The sequence below is a fragment of the Agelaius tricolor genome, unplaced genomic scaffold (genome assembly GCF_023055355.1).
Source record: "Agelaius tricolor isolate 1412-34295 unplaced genomic scaffold, bAgeTri1.0.p SCAF_30, whole genome shotgun sequence".
NCBI lineage: Eukaryota > Metazoa > Chordata > Aves > Passeriformes > Icteridae > Agelaius > Agelaius tricolor.
The window spans coordinates 1,265,500-1,283,687 of NW_027269290.1; the positions used below are offsets into that span (position 1 = coordinate 1,265,500).

General features: G+C 54.2%; 1 protein-coding gene across 2 annotated transcripts; it reads right to left on the reverse strand.

Annotated features, from left to right (window-relative positions):
• Positions 1–5,044: 5,044 nt before the first annotated feature.
• Positions 5,045–17,249, reverse strand: DENND2D (DENN domain containing 2D). 2 transcript variants are annotated; one of them, XM_071450221.1, is made up of 12 exons: positions 16,883–17,249; positions 13,579–13,719; positions 12,936–13,048; positions 12,753–12,822; positions 11,569–11,646; positions 11,338–11,478; positions 9,285–9,433; positions 8,987–9,164; positions 8,485–8,526; positions 7,774–7,864; positions 7,137–7,376; positions 5,045–5,870 (listed from the first exon to the last, which is right to left on the reverse strand). In XM_071450221.1, exons 1-12 carry the CDS (start codon positions 17,189–17,191, stop codon positions 5,809–5,811), a joined length of 1,614 nt encoding a protein of 537 aa, XP_071306322.1. In that variant the 5' UTR covers positions 17,192–17,249; the 3' UTR covers positions 5,045–5,808. The 2 variants fall into 2 exon arrangements, with proteins under 2 accessions (XP_071306322.1, XP_071306323.1); XM_071450222.1 differs by having other exon boundaries at positions 13,579–13,763; positions 16,883–17,043.
• Between the last annotated feature and the right edge of the window lie 939 nt (positions 17,250–18,188).

The window sequence follows — 18,188 nt, forward strand, 5'->3', positions numbered from 1 at the left end:
CAGTTGTCTTGAGATGTATATGTTGCTCTGTCGTGCTTAGACTTGTGAATGACAAACCTGCCTGTGGTTTACAGAGTAGTTTTCCAGGGATTTTATATGGATCATATCATTCTAGGATTTCTGAGAGCTTTGCTTGCTATATAGTGCAGTAAGTTTGGGTTTCTTTTTTCTGTCATTGTTTTCATACAATTTTAACTGTCATGAACTGCATGAGGGACACTAAGATTAATGGAGCATTTACTTGCATGTTAATGAAGTTCACGTGGTGCCACAGGTCCTGGCACTGAGGGGAACTTCCGCCCTGAGCAAAGGGGCTGAAGTACCAAGCAGGGAGTGACTCTGAGCAGGATCTGCCTTGGCTGTGGGGAAGCTGCTGGGGACAGCTGGAATGCTGGGATCCTATGTCTGAAATCCCAGTCCTCTAACCATGGAGCATCCCTCTGAAGGTGGGAAGGAAGTCCTCTGTACTGGGAGCTCAGGCCAAGGCAGTGCATGTGGACAATGACATGGCTCTGAAAGAGTTAAACACAGCTCATGGTCAAAAAATCCGAACCAAAAAACTTCACACCTCAGTAAGAGTAAATCAAAACCTCACTCAGCTCCTGTAAGGGCTGATGTGGATTTCCTGTGATACCCCGGTGATTAGAAAATGTGCTCAGGAAGTGGAGAGAAAACTCAGTTCCTGCAGTGCTTGGAGAAGTTTGAAACCCTTGTGCCCTCTCCGTGGGCAGTGCTCAGTGTCTGGCTGCTGTGGACTGAGAGATTGAGCGTGTTTGTGTCCTGGCAGGGACAGGACTGGAGGGAGCATGAAGGAAGGTGGCTCTGCTTTAGTGGTTGCAATGTTTGTGGGGAGAGCCCAGGCTGGCCCTGCTGGGCTGTGCTAGCAAGTGGAGCAGAGGTGCCAAGTCCTTCGGCTCAGCCTTGGCACAGGAAGTGCCCAGTCTTGTGGCTTCTGTGCTTGGAAGAGTCTTGGTTCCTTCCCATGGAGTGGCACCATGTCAGCAGGTGAGGTGGGGGTCATGTGTCAGCCTGGGGGCACTGGGGGAATCAGGGACATGCTTGGGATGAGGAGGAGACTCCTGTAAGGCTTCCCCTCTCCACCCTTGCCTCCCACTTTGAATCTTGTGAGCAGCAGTTTTATGGCAAGAGCAGCTGAGGGTTCTTTAGGGACCTGTCTCTGTGTTGGGAGGGGGTTTGATTCCTGCATCCTGATACACCTGGGGCAGCTCCCAAGTATCCTGGAGCTCTGCTCCAAGTACCTTGGTGCCAGGAGCATCTCCATGCATGAGGTGACAGCTCTAGAATGACATTTTTAGATATAAGTGGAATTCAGGGAGCTCATTGAGTTTTAACAGCAGTGAGTGGGAAAGGGTTGATCTGGACAATGTAGCCTCTGCTACTGTCCTTCAAGGGCAGCAGGTAAGTCTGCAAGGGAAGAGAGTGGAAGGGTTTGAACATGTTCTTTACAAATCACGTGTTTCCTTTCATCAGCATTAAGTGGGTGCAGAACTGTTGCTTGGAAAGTCCCTCCCTGGAGTGTGAGTGGTTTCCTCGAATCAGAATCAGTCTGGTGGTTTGTCAAGTCCAGCCTTTAACCAAACACCTCCGTGCTCACTTACCCATGTAAACAAGGAGATTCCTGCTCTCAGTCCTCAGGGGTTTAAGATTAGGCCACTCCACATAATTTGTTACTAATACTTGAGACTGGAGAAGAACCAAAGCCTTTAAAAGACTGTGCAGAACCAGACTTCCATGTGCAAAGCTAAAGCCCGTTGCTGTTCAAGAAATGCAATAGGACACCTTTTTCTGAGCTTTTCACTTCCTGGAAGTTTGGATGCCTCCAGCCAAGAAAAAATTCCATTTCTCTGCTGATGTAGTTTCAGAGATATCAGGGAACAGTCACTGCTAGCAATCCAAGCCCTCTAAAGGGCTCCTATGGCTCTGGGTTTGGTGACAGACAATGGAATAAACAACCTTTCCACCTGCCTTGTTTGTGGCCATGGGTCACCTCAGATGTGCTTGTGGGGTTGAGAATGAGGACAGAGGCTTTGTGGGCTCAGCCTGATCTCATGATGGGGCCCTTTCTGTTGTGTTGAGAAGACACTCAGGAGGGAGAACTTCTGCAGCAGCAGCACCTGGGAATGAGAACACGCCCTGCTAAAACAATAAAGTTCTGCTCTGCAGGTTTTCCTCTCAGTTTGTAAAGAGAAGCTGGAAATTTCCACTGGATGTTGTGTTGGCTCTTTAAGAACTGCTGAAAGAGTTCCCTTGCTCTGATAAGGAGTTTAACACAGGAAAAGGGCAGGTCAGGACACCTCAGGGCCTCTTTCCGTGTCACCGAAGCGTCAGCTTTGTTTCAAAGCACTATTTTCCTCTTCCCATCCTACCCAGCTTGCCCAAGGTACCTCCAGTGCTGCTGTCACCTAGCTGTGAGTGTGGAATGGAGCTGCAGAGGAGTTTAATCATTTCCAGAGGGTGAGGACTACAGCAGTTCAGAGGTTATGGCCAGGTGGGCTGGGAGTAGGGTGGGAGCAGGGGCTGTTCCTGCCCTGGAGCAGTGGGAAGCACTGGGCTGTCACCCCTGTGCTGGCTCCAGCAGGGTGAACCCTCCCAGGACTGTTTGCTGGCACCGAGGCCACTGGCAGAGGGTGACACATGCCAGAGCATGAAATTATCTTCCCCAGAGCAGCTGCATAGCAGGGATTGAGTCCCAAATCAGCAGCGGGGGCTGAGCTGCCTGCCGGCCGAGCCCCGAGTTGTTTGGATGGTGTGAGTTGGCCAGTGCTCTGCTGGGAACTATGTTAACAATTTAGCAGAATAAATGAGCTCTTTCCAATTCAGGGAAACATTTCTTGGCGCTGTTTTATTTACTGTTGTAGGCTTGGATCAAGTGTTGGGCAAATCTTGAGCAGGAAGAAGGATTTAAAAATACACGGTGGGTTATGCTGATGTGCTGCAATGTGACCCAGCCCCAGTGTCCCTGCTCCCAGCAGCTCTAGCTGAGCCTTGCCAGGGTGTCCCCAGCAAACAGTCTGTCCACCCTTTGGGCATTAAAGGGAGGGTATTAAAGCCAGAACTCAACAAATACCTATAAAAAAAGGAGAGTGACTTTTTACACAAGGAAACAGTGATACAACAAGGAGGAATTGATTTAAACTAAAATAGGAGGTTTTTAGATGGCATGTTAGGAAGAAACTCCTCTCTGTGAGGGTGGTGAGGCCCCAGCACAGGGTGCCCAGAGCAGCTGTGGCTGCCCCTGGATCTCTGGAAGTGTCCAAGGCCAGGCTGGATGGGGCTTGGAGCAGCCTGGGATGGTGGAAGACGTCCCTGCCATGGCAGGGGGTGGGACTGGGTGATCATTAACAGCCCTTCCAACACAAACCTTTCTGGGACTTGATGTTTCTAAGGCAGCTGCCCTTCTGAAGCTGAAGTAAACCCTAGCCTAGCAGCTGGAGCACTGACTGCATTTGAAAATTTATATATTTTTTGATTTAAGGATGCATTTTTGTTTATCTGTTTTCAGCAGTTGAGGAATAAATAACTTTCTGTCAGTTTTTTCTCCAGAAGGAATTGAGCAATCACACAGTCCAGTCCCTTGGGTGATTTGTAACTGTTTCCAAAAGAACTACTTCCAAAAACGATGACCACTTCCCAATTTCTCAATGAGATGGTGTTTGGTTTCACAAACAAAAGGTTTGACATCTCCTCACAACATAATGAACAAGCAAGAGAAGAGTGAGGCAAGTGGCCTTTTCCAAAGGGATTGTTTGTGATATGTACCCTTGATCTTCCACACCATTTTCTGCTGTCAGTTGAACTTTGAAAAATAAATATGATAAAAAACCCCCAGAAAAAACCACTAACCTTTAGTTTCCTGTAGTTAACCGTGTACTATCTCCACCCATGAGGGGGAACTTGTGGAGCCAGAGAAGACACCTCCAGTGCCAAAAATCCCCTTTTTTCCTAACAAATAATTCCTGCTCCCCCTCCAAACACATGTGGAGGCTGAACAACAAATTGACAATTTGATTTCAGCAGGGCTGGAGATTTTCACTGCTGTTTTTGCCTATGTCCAGCTGTGTTTCTGTCAGATTTGTGCCTGACTGGACGAAGGGTTCAAAAATAGATATCCTTTATCTCTCTTGTTTGGGTGGATGTTGCCCAGTTCTGAGAGTAAAAGCCAACTGGCAGCCTGGTGGATTTCAGTTCTTGTGCTAAATCCCCTGCTGGGGCTTCCAGTAGCACTGCAGAAATTGTATTAAACTGATTTGGAGCCAGGGGAGGAGGCATCAAGGTGGTCAGAGGGATGAAGCAGCTCTGCTGTGAGGAGAGGCTGAGAATTGGTGTTGCTCAGTCTGGAGAAGAGAACCTTTGAGGTGACCTAAATGTGTGCTTTCAGTACCTGAAGGAACCACAAGAAGGACGGAGAGAGACTGGGACAAGGCCCTGGAGTGACAGGGCAAGGGGAATGGATTCCCATTGGCAGAGGGCAGGGTTAGATGGGATATTGGGGAGAAAGTGTTTCCTGTGAGGGCGGGGAGGCCCTGGCACAACAGAGCAGCTGTGGCTGCCCCTGGATCCCTGGAAGCGTCCAAGGCTGGGCTGGATGGGGCTTGGAGCAACCTGGGCTAGTGAAAGGTGTGGAAGTTGTGTTCATGGCAGGGGGTGGGACTGGGTGATCATGAACATCCCTTCCATCCCAAAACAGTCTGAGGTTCCATGATTCCAGGATATTTTTGATATTTTGATGCCTGGTGCGTACCAAGTGATGTGACAGCCTGGCTGTAACATCCCAGAGAGGAGAAGAATGAAGCTCTGCCTTCATTCCCAGCCTTTGCTGGGAGAAGTACCTGGGTTGAGTTTCTGTGGACGGGACCAGTCAGATCTGCAGCCCCAGCCCAGCCTCCCTTGCTGCAATATTTATTTCCTGGGTGAGTGTGTTCAGAAAGGAGAACTGTCATTTAGCTTTAATCTGCTGCTGGCCTCACATTTCAGAGAGGAATTGCGAGTTTTAAGAGAAGCTGGCACCAAAATCAGACCCAAGGAGGATGGTGACACATTTTACTCTGGGATGGAACAAATCCTTCCTCCCTCCCTAAAATTGTTGATCAGCTGTTTCCCCTTGACACCCCACAGCCATGTGGCCTTCACAGTTTGCTCCAGCACAAATAAATAACCTGCTGGAAATGAGTATTTTTGTTTCCTTGGAAAGCCAGACTTGGCTCTATGTGGCACCAGTGATGCAGCAGCTGCAAGAAAGGAAACCACTAACACCATCCCCCCCCTCCCCACCACCTGCTCCTGCTGGTGTTCAACAATGGCTTAATAAAACAATATAAATTAAAACAATATAAACCGGTTGTTAATAACAAACCCTCAGGAACTGTGCAATGAATGGGATGTTCCTTATTTGCAAACCCCTGGTTTGTTTTAATGAGAAGTAACACTATTTCCTACTCATCCCTTTTTTTCTCCCTTCTAATAATTACTCCAAACCCCTGCTGTCCTGCAGCCAGCCCTGGCTGCCCTCGCTCTGTGTGAGATGTTGGGGGGACAAGAACTGTGCAGGGCCAAGCACTGGGAGTCACAGTCTGTCCCTGGAGCGACCAAGAGTGGGAAGGAAATCCCAGCCTGGCGCTGGTCCTGTGCAAAGAGTTTTCCAGTGCAATGATGCCCTGAGAAAGAAAGGGTGCTCAGTGCTGCCCAGGCAGCTCAGGAGTCCCAGGTGGGCAGGAACAGAGTCCAGTGTGGTGCTGCTGGCAGGGATGTGTCAATCCCAGTCCTGCTCCCCTTCTCCCACTCTGGACTTCAGGAGTCCCTTCTGTGCTTCTTCTGTTCATGGTACTCTATTATTTTCTTCTGGAAATATGCTGTGGAGGAAAAAAGGTCATGGGTGAGGTGCTGGTGTTTGGAATGGGAGATACAAGGCTGCCCAGCCTGAATCCTGGGAAGTGTTTGTGTCCCAAGCCATCCTGCATTATGGACACCTGCACCCACAGAGGACCTGGGGCAAATGTGGAAATGAAGTGCCCAAGGCAGGTTGGATGGAGCTTGGAGCAACCTGGGATTGTGGAAGGTGTCCCTGCCCATGGCGGGGGGGGGACCAGATGCCCTTTAAAGGTCCCTCCAACCCAGTTGGTTGGAATTTTGGGATTCTGTAAGTCTATGAAATGGGGGTGGTTGCAATGCCACCCATCTCTCTCACCCAAAATAGGCTTTATTATGCTGGGTTAGCCAGAGGTTTTAACCCATGTGTTCACTCCTGTTCAGTTTTGTGTTTCCCACCAGCAAGGAAGGGAGAAAGCAGCAGACCCAGCAAAACACCAGAATGGTGATGTAGACTAGGAATACAATAAGAAAACAGGCACTGTGCTGTCCCTCTGTTTCTCCCCAGGTTTGCCCCATAAGGTCTGACATAAAAGGGCAGAGAAGCAGCACCTGAGGCAGTACCAGCAGGAGTCCCCCAGGTGGGGTGGCAGATCCCAGCCTAGGATGTCTCCATCCAGAAATACAGTTTTTAGGTGGTTTGCTCCACCTCCACTGCCCATTTGTCCGTGTGCCAGGCTGGGAAGAGGCTCAGCTCTGCCCTGTGCCCTGTAAATCCCTGGGAAGGGGGAAGGACCAGCCCTGCTGCCACGGAGCTAGGGGCTGAGCTGAGTCAGGCTCCTGGCAGTTGCTGCTGTGCCCAAGCCAAATGTTGGTGCTGCTGCCACTTGTTTGCCTCAACACAGAGCTCTCAGTGAGCCAGCCCCAGCTCCAGGTGAGTGACAAGATCTAAAATGAATCATAGAGTCCAGAATCCCACACTGGTTTGAGTTGGAAGGGTAATCCAGTTTCAAACTCTGCCCTGGGCAGAGACACCTTCCACTAGGTCAGTTTGCTCCAAGCCTCATCCAAAGTGGTCTTAGACACTTCCAGGGATGGAGAGTCACAAATGAGGATTTTTTTTTGCTTGACAGGTATGGAGAAATGAGGCCATTGAGAGCAAACAGGATCTGCTCAGTGCCCTGAGCACCCTCAGCTCAGGCTGCATCCCACCCCTCACCAGGCACAAGGCATCTCTGCCCCTAAACCAACCAGCCCAGGGTTCCACAGAGCCCACCCGACAGGGGAGGGATGAGAAATGGGACCATTACCTTCCTGGGGGATCCTGCTCTTCTCCGCTTCCTCAATAAATAGGGAAAACATGTTTGTCTTCACAAACTTCTTCAGGAGCCGGCGGCAGCTCTTGGAGGTGATGGCCTTGCAGAAGTTTCGTTCCTGGAAGCTGCCAGAGCCACTCCTGCCCCACTTGATGTGGGAGCCGTAGTGCCCCACCAGGCGCACAAAGAACTGCACGAAGGCCTCTGACACCAGGGCGTTCACCTGCTCCGAGGCTGAGGGGACACAGAGCACGAGAGGTGGGGATGACACCTCTGAACACACAGCATGGCCTTCTGTTAACCTGGCCTGTGTCTGCATCCCCAGGAGTTACTTGCTTAGAGCCTTCCTCTGCCACTAATCAAGGATCAGACTAATTTTGCTGAGGGAACCCTGGCTTTCCAGGGTGTTGCTTTCCAGGGTGGCAGCATCTTAATGTTCTAAATATTAGCAAAAATCCATTTTTCCAGCAGAATTATCTGTTCCTGCTCTCGTGTTTAAAAGGACAGAGGAAAACCCAAGGGATTACCCCTGGAAATAGGGGCAGAAACATCCCAGACCAGGTGACTTTAGGAAGATCCCTTGGCTGAAGTCTCTAGATCAGGGCTCTTTTACCATCACAGACATCCTTACTGTGCACGTTGTTGTTGTTGTTGTGCCTGTTCAGAGATATCAGCATCTCGTTCTGCAGCTTTCCAGGCAGGATCTCCTCCTCATCCCCCACCTGGAAGGCAATGGGGCCGTGAAGCACTGGAGAGAATCCAACTCAGCCATGGGTTGGTGCAGCCCATCAGAGGGGCTTTCAAAGCTCATTAATTATTCATCATCACAATGCTCTGCAGAGATGTGGGTGTGGGATATCCAGTGCATGGACCCTGCTGTTCTGGCTCAAAGGCCAGGAGCAGTGGCTGTAGACATCCCCACTTGGGATGTTCCCCCTGGGAGGGTGCCACTGAAGATGGCTCTGCCCCCAAAATCATGGAACCACAAAATCCCAGAGAGGTTTGGGTTAGAAGGGACCTTAAAGCTCATCCCATTCCACCCTCTGCCATGGGCAGGGACATTTTCCACTAGACTACATTGCTCCAAGCTCTAGCCAGCTTAGCCCTGGACACTTTCAGGGATCCAGGGGCAGCCACAGCTTCTGTGGGCAATCTGGGCAAGGGCTTCACCACCTTCACAGGGAAGAATTCCTTCCCAAAATCCCATCTAACCCTGTCCTCTGGCAGTTTGAAGCCATTTAAAAATGTGGAAGCTGCCAGGTAGCTGACACAAAGGAGAAAAGGCCCTTCCTGGGGTTATCCAGGCCGCCCCCAGCCCCACACCCAGGCAGGGAGGACCTACCGCGCGGATGATCTTCCCTTCACAGAGATCAACTATGAGAGCCTGAAAGAGAGCAGGGAGTGAGCGGCTTTAGCCCTGCCAAGGCACCTGGGCTTCCTCCCACCCAGTTTGGGATGGGACTGGTGTGTCACTAGCCCGTGATGGTGGCAGGAGAGGGATCAGCCCCTGTCTGCAGGAGGGACCTGGGCAAGGGGGATCAGGGCATTTCCCACAAGGACAATTTTTGCTGCAGGTTTGGTGGCTTGTCCCCACACAGCTTTCCTCTGCTTCAAGACTGGGATTTCCCTAACAGCAGCTCCTGGAGCACAGGGGCAGGGCAGCTCCCAGGAGAATGTGGAGGTAACACCCCAAGTGCCAACAGGAGGGGACATGGAGGACACCCTCATTTCCAGCCTCCCTGGATAGGAAAAGGGTACAATCAGAGCCCCAGGGCCAAGCCAGACCTGGGGACATGGATGAACTGATGGCTCCACCCAGCTGCCCTCCCCTCCAGATGAAATACCTCCTCCATTGGCTGCTCCAGGACCCGCTGCAGGTGCCGCATCTGGATGCCGACCATGAAGGGTGTGGGGCAGCACACGGTGTCCAGCAGGCACTCGGGGAGCACGGGGATGTAGGTGTGAGCCCAGGTGAAGGGGTACAGGAGAGCAGCCACGGCGTGGATACACTGGGACAGGACACTGTGGGACAGGCAGCCAGCAGTGATACCATGGCAGGGAGGAGGGAACATCCCACCTCCAGCTCTGCTGTGCCCTGTGCCACTTCAAGGGCATTTTTATAACCAAGAGATCAGGACCCACCTCAGCTCCTCAGCCAGGAAGATGAGCCGTCGCTCCAACATGGCAGAGGCGAAGATGTGCAGGATGAGGTGAGGGCTGAGTCGCTGGAGCAGAGCCTGGAACTCCACGTGCTCCAGGTGGGCATCCACAGGCCGTGTGAGCTCAATGAGCTGCCAAGGAAGAGCCATGGAACCCCAGCTTAGGAGGGGCAACACTCCCCCATCCTGCCCTGGCCTCCTGAGAAGGTGATTTGGAAGCAATTCATAACCCAGTGTGGCAGCATCTGCACCGTGTCCATGTAGAAGGAACAAAACTCCATTTCACCCTGCCAGGAGATTCAGCCTGTGCAGCACTGAGAGCTCAGGGAAGCCATCAGTGATGAGCACTGTGGGGCTCTTTATTTGGGCACTGGATTTTTAACCCAAATGCCTCTTTTCTCCAGTGCTCCCAAGTCCCTGGCAGAGGGTGGCAGGGACATGTCCCATCTCAGTGTCTGAGAGGTCATCTGTGAGCTGCCAGGAAAGGGAGGAGTGGGGAGGGTATGACTCCTACAAATGCCACAAAACCTTCCTCTAAAGTCTCTCTGGCAGGGTCAGCCTGGCAATTCCTGGCTAAGATGCCCCAAAAGTGAGGAACCTAATAGATATTTGCAGGCAGGCTGGCTACTCAGCTGCATTTGCCCATGAGCCTCCCAATTCCATCAATCCCCATGGCAGCCAGACCTGGTGAGTACTGAAGGGTTAACAGGACTGTGCAGCTCATGACACAGTCCTGGCCCTTCTCCCCATCCTTCAAGATGAAAATCCCCTTCTCCACATGCTTTCCCACCAAAGCAGCATCTTCCCAGCCAGCAGCATCAGGCTTGGCTGGGCTCCACAGCCCCTTTCCATCACAAATCCTGCCCCATCCCCACCTCAGCCCATGCGGTACCCAGAATTTATTTCCCCTCCTTTCCTGGTCTCAGTGATCTCCTTGCTCCAGACCCTGCCCAGAGCCCCAGAGTGCAGCTCTTTCGAAGAACATCCTCATTCCTCCTCCCTCTGGCAGCCCAGGCTGTGCTTCCAACCATGGCCCTGGGACAGAGCATTGAGCAACCTGCAAAGTCTTGCACAAGCTCCCTGGATTAAGAAATCGCTTAGATCACCAGCTGCTAAATTGCTCTAGAGAGCAGGGATCCTGCTTTCAGGCCTTCCCTGGCACATCCACAGGATGCTCAGCATTGAGGAATTTTGCCCAGTGCCAGAGTGGATTTTACCTATTTTTCCAGTTTGGCTTTGCCACTAGAAAAGAAAAAGCAAATTAAAAAGCTCTGCCTGTGCGAGTCTGGGCTGTGTGTGGGTGCAATGAGATCATCTCATCCATGCCTGGATCAGATCTTTTCTCTACATGAGAAGACTGGGCTTGTCAGACACCTGCACCTGCCTGGGGGCTAAACCAGGCAGGAATCAAGACTGGAAGTTGAGTAGAGTGGTATGGAGAAGGGTATAATCATGCAATCATGGAATCATCAGGGCTGGAAAAGCCCTCTAAGAGCCCTCTAAGATCATGAACTCCATGTTCACCACCAACCCCATGCCAAGTGCCACATTCACGTGTGTTTTGAACACTTCTAGGGATGGTGATTCCACCACTGTGCTGGACAGGCGGTGCCAGTGCCTGACCACCTCTTTTGGGAAGAAATTTGCAGCCCAAGCCAGCCCTGGCACCACTGTGCTCCCCAACCTGCCCGAGGAGCAGGCGCTGGCTCAGGAGCAGCTCCCAGCCCCTGGCACAACATCCTGCTCTGGCATCAGGGCAAGGCAAGTCCCAACACAGTATATGGAGAGGTTTTTGTGCAGCAGTTCCAGCTTCAGGCTGGGGGAGCTGCAGAGGTTGCAAAGGGGGATGGGCTCCATCCTCATCCTCACTGCTCTCTTCCTGGATCAGGAGAGAGGTAACTCCCATCTTCCCAAGCAATGAGGCCCCCGGCAGCCTGACCCACCCTGCCCTGCTGTGGTCAGCACCCCTGGGTGCTGCAGGGCTGGAGGATGCTCCCAGGTGTAGACCAGGAGGTGCCCCCGGGTCCCCCACCAACCTCTGTGCCCGACTCGGGGATGAAGCTTTTGATGGTGACAGTTTTCCCTGGGGCGGGGAAGGGCGATTCCCGCAGGCCCTGCATGAAGGGGTAGATCACTGCCATGGAGATCTGGCGCCTCTTCTCCACCTCGTCCAGGATCTGGGTGAGAAAGATGTGAGCTGGAAATCCCCAGCAGATAAAGGAGCAGTTGCCAGGGCCACCACTGGGCCAGAGCCACCACATCCCTACCTTGGAGAAGAGCCCAAAGCAGCCCAGGCAGCTGATGATGCAGAAAACCTCGGGGAGTCGGACACCACGCCCGGATGGCTGGAAAAGAGTGGGAAAAGGACTTGAGCATCTCCCAGCCCCCTGCACCAAACTCTCCAAAAGGGATCCTCACTTGCTCCCCTCAAGTTCCCAGTCACTCACTGGGAGATTTTCAAAGCTATGGCCTAGGCCAGTGATGCAGCTGATGCTGGAAAAGCAGGGGGTGCCCAGAGAAGGTGATTTGGGTGCCTAGGCTGTTAATTATTTTGGTGCAAAGTCCTTTGGCATATTTGCAAACTGTCCTCACACCCAGGCACACATTCTCCAAGACACCCTGCCCCACCATCCTTGGGGTTAATCCTGCCTCCTGCTGCAACAGGGGCCACTGGGATGAGTTCTTTGGGTTTTTTTTCCCTTTCCAATTGGATTATCCTGGGTCTGTTTGCTCTTTTCAGCCCTCCAGACATCCAGTTCCAACAGCCTGAGCTCATCCCTGGATGCTGAAATGGGAAGGTGCACCAGGATGAAGGTGTGGTGGATCCAGCTGTTGCCCAGGCTGTGGCACAGGGATGTCCTCCTGGACTTATGTTCCTGTTCGAAGCAGCAGCCAGGGAAGACCATTGCATCTCAGAGCCCCTGAGCTGGTCAAACCCATGAGTTGAGAAACAGCCACTGCTCACATGCAACTTTTGGGGATGGGGCTGAGGGCTCCTAGCTCCTTGGTACCTAGATGGCTGCACTGACATTCCCATCCTGATCCCAAGTGGGATTTGCAGCCATCCTGACCACTGCAGACATGGGAAAGGAGCCAGGGAAGCTGTGGAAGCCAGTGGGGAATCACAGAACTGTTAAGTTTGGAAAACCCTCCAAGATCTCCAAGTCCAAAAGCAGCCCAGCACCACCATATCCACCCCTAAACTGTATCCCCAGGTGCCACATCCACAGGCTTTGTGAACACTCATTGTTTCCTCCATCCAACATCTGAGTTGTGCCTCAGCAGAGAGCTTTAACAACCCCTCTGGGTCCCCTCTTGCTGCTCCTCATCACTGTGGTCAAGGCCGGTGGCTTTCTGAGGAGCTGAACTCTGGGCCTGGCGGGAGGTGACGTGTCCCCCGTGGGGGGGTGACAGTGACACCCCCAGTGGGTGAGGGGAGGGGAGGGCTCACCAGCAGCCGCCTGCAGTAGCCAATCTTCCTGCTGCCATCCACGTTTGTCAGGACAAAGGAAAAGGTTTCACTGCAAGGAGAGAAAACGTGGGGCTGTGAGAAAACTGGGCTGGGCTGGGCTGCTCCTTCAGCCCTCAGGAGTCCAACAGGGGTGGGGACCCCAGCCCAGACCCTGCAGTGTACCTGGTGAACTCAGTGATAGGTGCCCAGTTGTTGCCGTCGGGGAAGCAGAAGAGGGGGATGGCTTGAAGGAGACGTTCCTCCTCCTCCTTCTGGCCCTTCAGCAAGTTCTCACGCTGGATGGAAGTGATGCCAAGAGTCAGGGAGATGGAGGGTCCCCATTGTCACCAGGAATGGGGTGGGATTCAGTGGAATGAGGTCTGTCCCAAAGCGACCCCTGCCTCTGAATGATGCAGAAGGGGCCTGCTCATGTCTGGACAAGCACCTCCCAAAAATCCAAATTTTGACTTTCACCCCATGGACAGTGAGGCAAAGCAAAGGGACCCTCTGCAAATGTGATCCCTTCCTGTGCCACCTCCCTGAGATGTGATTTCCCCACTGTGGTCTCCCTTTTTGGGACAGGAGGCCAGGGAGAGCCCCTGGAGTTTCCTCCTGGGGTGTGTGGCCCTGGGCTGGGATCATGGGGAGGGACAGATGGTCCCAGCAACCCCAACCCAGGGCAGGCAAAGCCCTGGGGTCTGAGACTGTGACTCAAGAGCATGGGGCACCTTTCTTCTTCCATAGCTTTAATGATGGGGAAGGAACAACACCCCTTTCTCCTCTAAATGTGGAAAACTAATCTTATCAGAAACACAGGGCTAAATACCTTTGGGAATTGGTAGGTTATCTTGGGTTCATAACGTCCATCTGGCATCTTCTTCAGTGACACCACCACCAGGTACTCAAAGAAGAACTGTCCAGCAGAGTAGAAGACTGAGCTCCGCTCCGCCTGCTTCCCCTGTGGTACCTGTGGGGGGGTGTTTTCTGCAGCAGAGGCCCCATCTTTTCCTTCTGAAGCCAAAAAGATCCCAAAAAAAATCTGATCAGAGTGCAATGAAAGGTCTGAGGGCAAGGCAGGAGTTGCAGAGTTACATGTGAACTGGCTGAAGGGAACCAGGTCCTGGTGCCCAGGACTTTTGGCCCCCAAAAATGGGGACATGAAAAGGAAAGAGAAATGGTTTTTATGAGTCTTTTAGGGAAAATCCTGACACCTCCAGCCTTTCTTTGCCCCAGCCCAGTGAGGGCAGAAGGATGCCCAGAGCAAAGCAGACACAAGGAATGAGGAGAGCAGATGGGCTCTGCATTAAACATCGGCAGGGAGGTGTGGGAATGTGTTTATAGCAGTTAATTTAATTCTCTTAGGAGAAGTAAGCAGCAACAAGTAAACAGCCCAGATCTTGTTTGAGCACCTCCTAAAGCTCCAGTCAGATGAATCCCAGCCTCTCCCTGCCAGGTGTCCTGGGAACTGCTGATTGCAAATGAGCTACTGGAGGGTTTTCCCTAAACCAAAGCAAAGCAGTTCCTGGAGATTACACCCCAGTTCTTGTTGGGCTGGTTGGGGAGGGCAGCTGGGAAGCATCAGCAGGCACACCCTGAACAACCAGGAATAGGAGGGAAAAGAGCCCCATCCAGCATCTCCAAGGGCCCTGGGATGACCACAGTGGGACAGTGAGATCCGAGGACTGGAAAGGAGTTGAATGCTGGACACAGGCTGCAGCCAGGCCAGGCCACAGCTCTTCCCTCTACCAGAGGCCACTTCTTCCTCCCTTTATACCTTGTTTCCTTGTTCTTGGTACAGAAACTGCCCCATCTCTGATTATGGTGGGGAGCTGGAGCAGAAAAGTTGAACCGCTTTTTTAGGAACATCAAGGAAAATAAATATGTGGCTGGATGAGATTACTGGCTCTTGCAGTTTGTCCCCAGACCCCAGAGTTTGTCCCTGAGCTCTTCTAGTTGTGCCACAGCTGGTTAGGGCAAGGCATGGCTGTGATCAGCTATTCCCATTATCCTTCTCCATGTATGGCATCCTCCTCCAAAAGCAGTGCTGGTGGACATCCTGCCCACATGTCCCTCCAGCTCCAGAGCTGCCTCCTTTAGTCTGGAATCACCTCTCCAGCCTTTGTTCCAGGTCACTGGGAGCTGATGGGAACAGAAGGCTCATAGGAGGAGGTGACGCTCATGGTCCCATCACAGGATGTTCCTTCCCAGGGACCAGAAATTCCTTTCCCATCTTGGGGTGAGGGGATGCTCAAAGCCACCCCTTTGTGCACCCTGGGGCTGCCCCACCTCCACATACAAAATCCTTCCCCTTTGGCAAGGTGAAATTCATCCCGAAGGGGACCCTCTGCAGCAGGTGAAGGATGAGACCTGGCTGAGGATACCTCTGGTTTATCCTCATTGGGCATCATCCTGGACCTGCCCAATGAGGTGCTCCAGGCCAGGAAAAATGTTCACAAGATGTGCATTGCTTCTCCTGCTCTTCCTTGGGGTGCTCCAGCAATGGCTTTGGTCTTCTCCCAGCTGTGGCCCAGGCAGGGGGTTCTTGTTGGGGGGACCCCAGGGAAGAAGGCTGTGTCATGGGAGGGCTGCTGGTGTCCCCCATCCACGCTGGACACTGGCATTGGCTGTTTTCCCATCACCAGGGCAAGATGAAAGTGCAGTTAACTCCTGCCAATCCAGTCTCATTCTGATTTCATAGAAGGACAGATCTGCTCTTCAGCAAGGACTGCATTTGCATTTTGTCCATGGGGTTTAGAAGCAAACAAGCCAAACCTGCTGCTCTGGAGAGCCTGGCCTTGCCAGGCTACAACTCTGCCTCTCTCACGTGGAAGTGTGGATCCCCCAGCAGTGCCAGGTCTGGCTGCAAAGCCCTCACTGGCAGAGCCTAAATCCCTCCAAGACCTCAACTCCCATCCCTGGGCTGGAAGATGAGCTCCAGGGATGTAAGGAGTGAACTGTGAGGCAGGCTGAATGTGGCATCAGAGATCCCTGCGCTGTCTCAGACCGGCAGGGCTCACAGTGTCTCCCAGGAACGTAAGCCAAGGTCACAAGAGCCAATGACTCTCCCATAGCCCGTGTCAGGAAGATTCGGGGAGCACCCCCAGCCCCCCAGCAGTGGGTGGGAGTATCCCCTGCGAGGAAGGGAAGGAGGCGGGTGGCCAGGGCTGCTCTCGCAACTCCCGGATGGAAAGTGGCTGCCGGTGACGTGGATCTTCACCTTCCATCCACCGGGCACGGAGAGGGCAAAGGCTGCCGTGGGCTTTCCTTATCGCCGAGGGCTGCGCTCAGCCCCGCTCTGCCTGTGGCACAACCGGTTTCTTTCCTCCCAGAAAACTCCCGACCTCTGGTGTGCCAAGGTTTCCCGACCTGGTTTGCGGGGGAGCTCAGCCTCCCGTGCCGCCCAGCTGCCCACCCGCCCCGGCGGAGAGGAAACGGCTTTGGCTTAGCGAACCTCGGGCAGCACCGAGTCTTGCGGAGCCGGAGCCAGCACAAAACAGACGGGGAAGGGAGCGCAGTAAGCCCCCCCATCCATGGATTGCTCCAACCTGCTTTGTTCTGCCTTGAGATACGGCAGCCAGAAAACTCTGATGATCCTTTCGGTATCTCGGAAAAGATCACAAATCCCAAAGGACCAATTTCCGCAGCGCCTTCTGAAGGCTCTGCAACACCCAGCAGTCCTGAGGGGCCCCGTTTCCCTCGTGGGTCCCCCTCACGGCTGTCCCAGATGCCACGGCACGCCCTGCGATCCCCGTTCAGCGGGGATGTGGGGAGACAGGGGATCTGTGGGGCTGGGGATCCCTGCGGCTGGCTGGGGTGGGCTCAGCTGGGAAGGGGTGGGTTCCCGGGAGATGGGGTGCAGCTCTCGGGATGGGCTGAACACCCGAGAACGGAGCAAGAGATGCGGCGAGTCCCGAGGCAGCCGGCCCGAGCTGTGCTCCGTGGGGTGGGGAGCGAACGGGCAGGGCTGGAGGGACAGAGCCGCTGCCGCCGTTCCCCCGGCGCTGCCCGAGACCGTCCCCGCTCCGCCGACAGCCGTCGGCTCCCGCAGCCGCGGCACCGGGGATGGACCTGTCCTGACACCGACACCGGCACCGGCACCGGCACCTCCCGGAGCCCCTCCCGCCCCTCACCTCTGCGGCCGGCGCGCCGCAGGCTCCGTCGCAAGAAGTTGCCAATGGAAGCCATGGTGGCCCCGGCGCGGTCCCGGTGCAGCCCCGGCCCGGCCCGGCCCGGCGCGGAGGGCTCGGCTTCCGCCCTCCGCGCTTTCGCTTTGCCTCTTTGGGGGAGGAGGGACGGCACGGGGCGGAGAGGAGGAGGAGCGGGGAACCGGGCAACACCTGGCACCGGCCGGGCACGGGAGACTCGTCCGGGGAGAGCGGGCACTGGGGACGGGGTAGTCCGGGAAACCGGGAGAAACGGGCATGGGGGCCCGGGAGCATCGGGAATGAGGGGAGCAGGGAGCCGAGGATGTCAGGAGGATCCGGGAGTACAGGACATGGGGGTAAGGGAAGAACTGAGAATGAGAGTCCTTGGGGAGGACGAGTCGGGAGCGCCTGGCACGGAGGTCCTGGGAGGAACCTGGATGCAGGGGTCCTGGGAGCCTCGGGAAGAGCAGGAGCGCCGGGCACAGGGGTACAGGCAGCACTGGGATCTGTGTCTGAGCGGGCACGATGGCCGTGGAGGCAGCGGGAATGGGGGAGCTGGGAACACCCCAGTTATAAGGATGCCAGGAGGAGCCAGACATGGGACATCCAGGAGAATCGGGCTTGGGGACACCCGGAGCACCGGACACAGAAGGAGCTGAGCATCCCCTCAAACGGGGCTGGCCATCCTAGTGGGGAGCCGACCTAGGCTGGGGCACAGGGTGGGAATCGGGGCATGGACACCTGGAACAAGGTTTGCCATGCATCACAGAGGACAGAACACTCATTCCCCAGTGCTACAGCATTGCCCAAACCCTGCTCCTGCCTCCCAGCCTCCTCCAAGCCCTTTTTTCTCTGGGACCTCAGCAGTGCCAGGACCAGTGCCCAGCGCAGCCTCTGTGGGGTCGGAGATGGCACTGACCCCCCCAGTGTACAGATGTGTCTCAGATGTGTCTCCAGGGTACAGATGTGTCTCAGATGTGTCTCCAGGGTACAGATGTTTGGTGTCTCTCACTCTGCAGCCAGCCCATCACCCGCTCCAGTGACTCCACCGTGCTTTAATCCCCCGCCGTGGGCTGCGAGCTCGTCCTGACCACTCAGGCATGGCAGCTGGGGTGTGCTTTACCTTGGGCTGGCGTTTCCTCACTGGTCAGAGATTTATCCTCCCTCCCAGAGGTACTGAGAGGTGCTGTGTCCAGGTCTGGGGCTGAGGCCAGTTGCCCTCTGCGTTCATTGCAGGAAGGAAGAGCAGTGTCCTGGTGCTGCAATCCAGGGGTTTCCCTGTCTTGGGCAT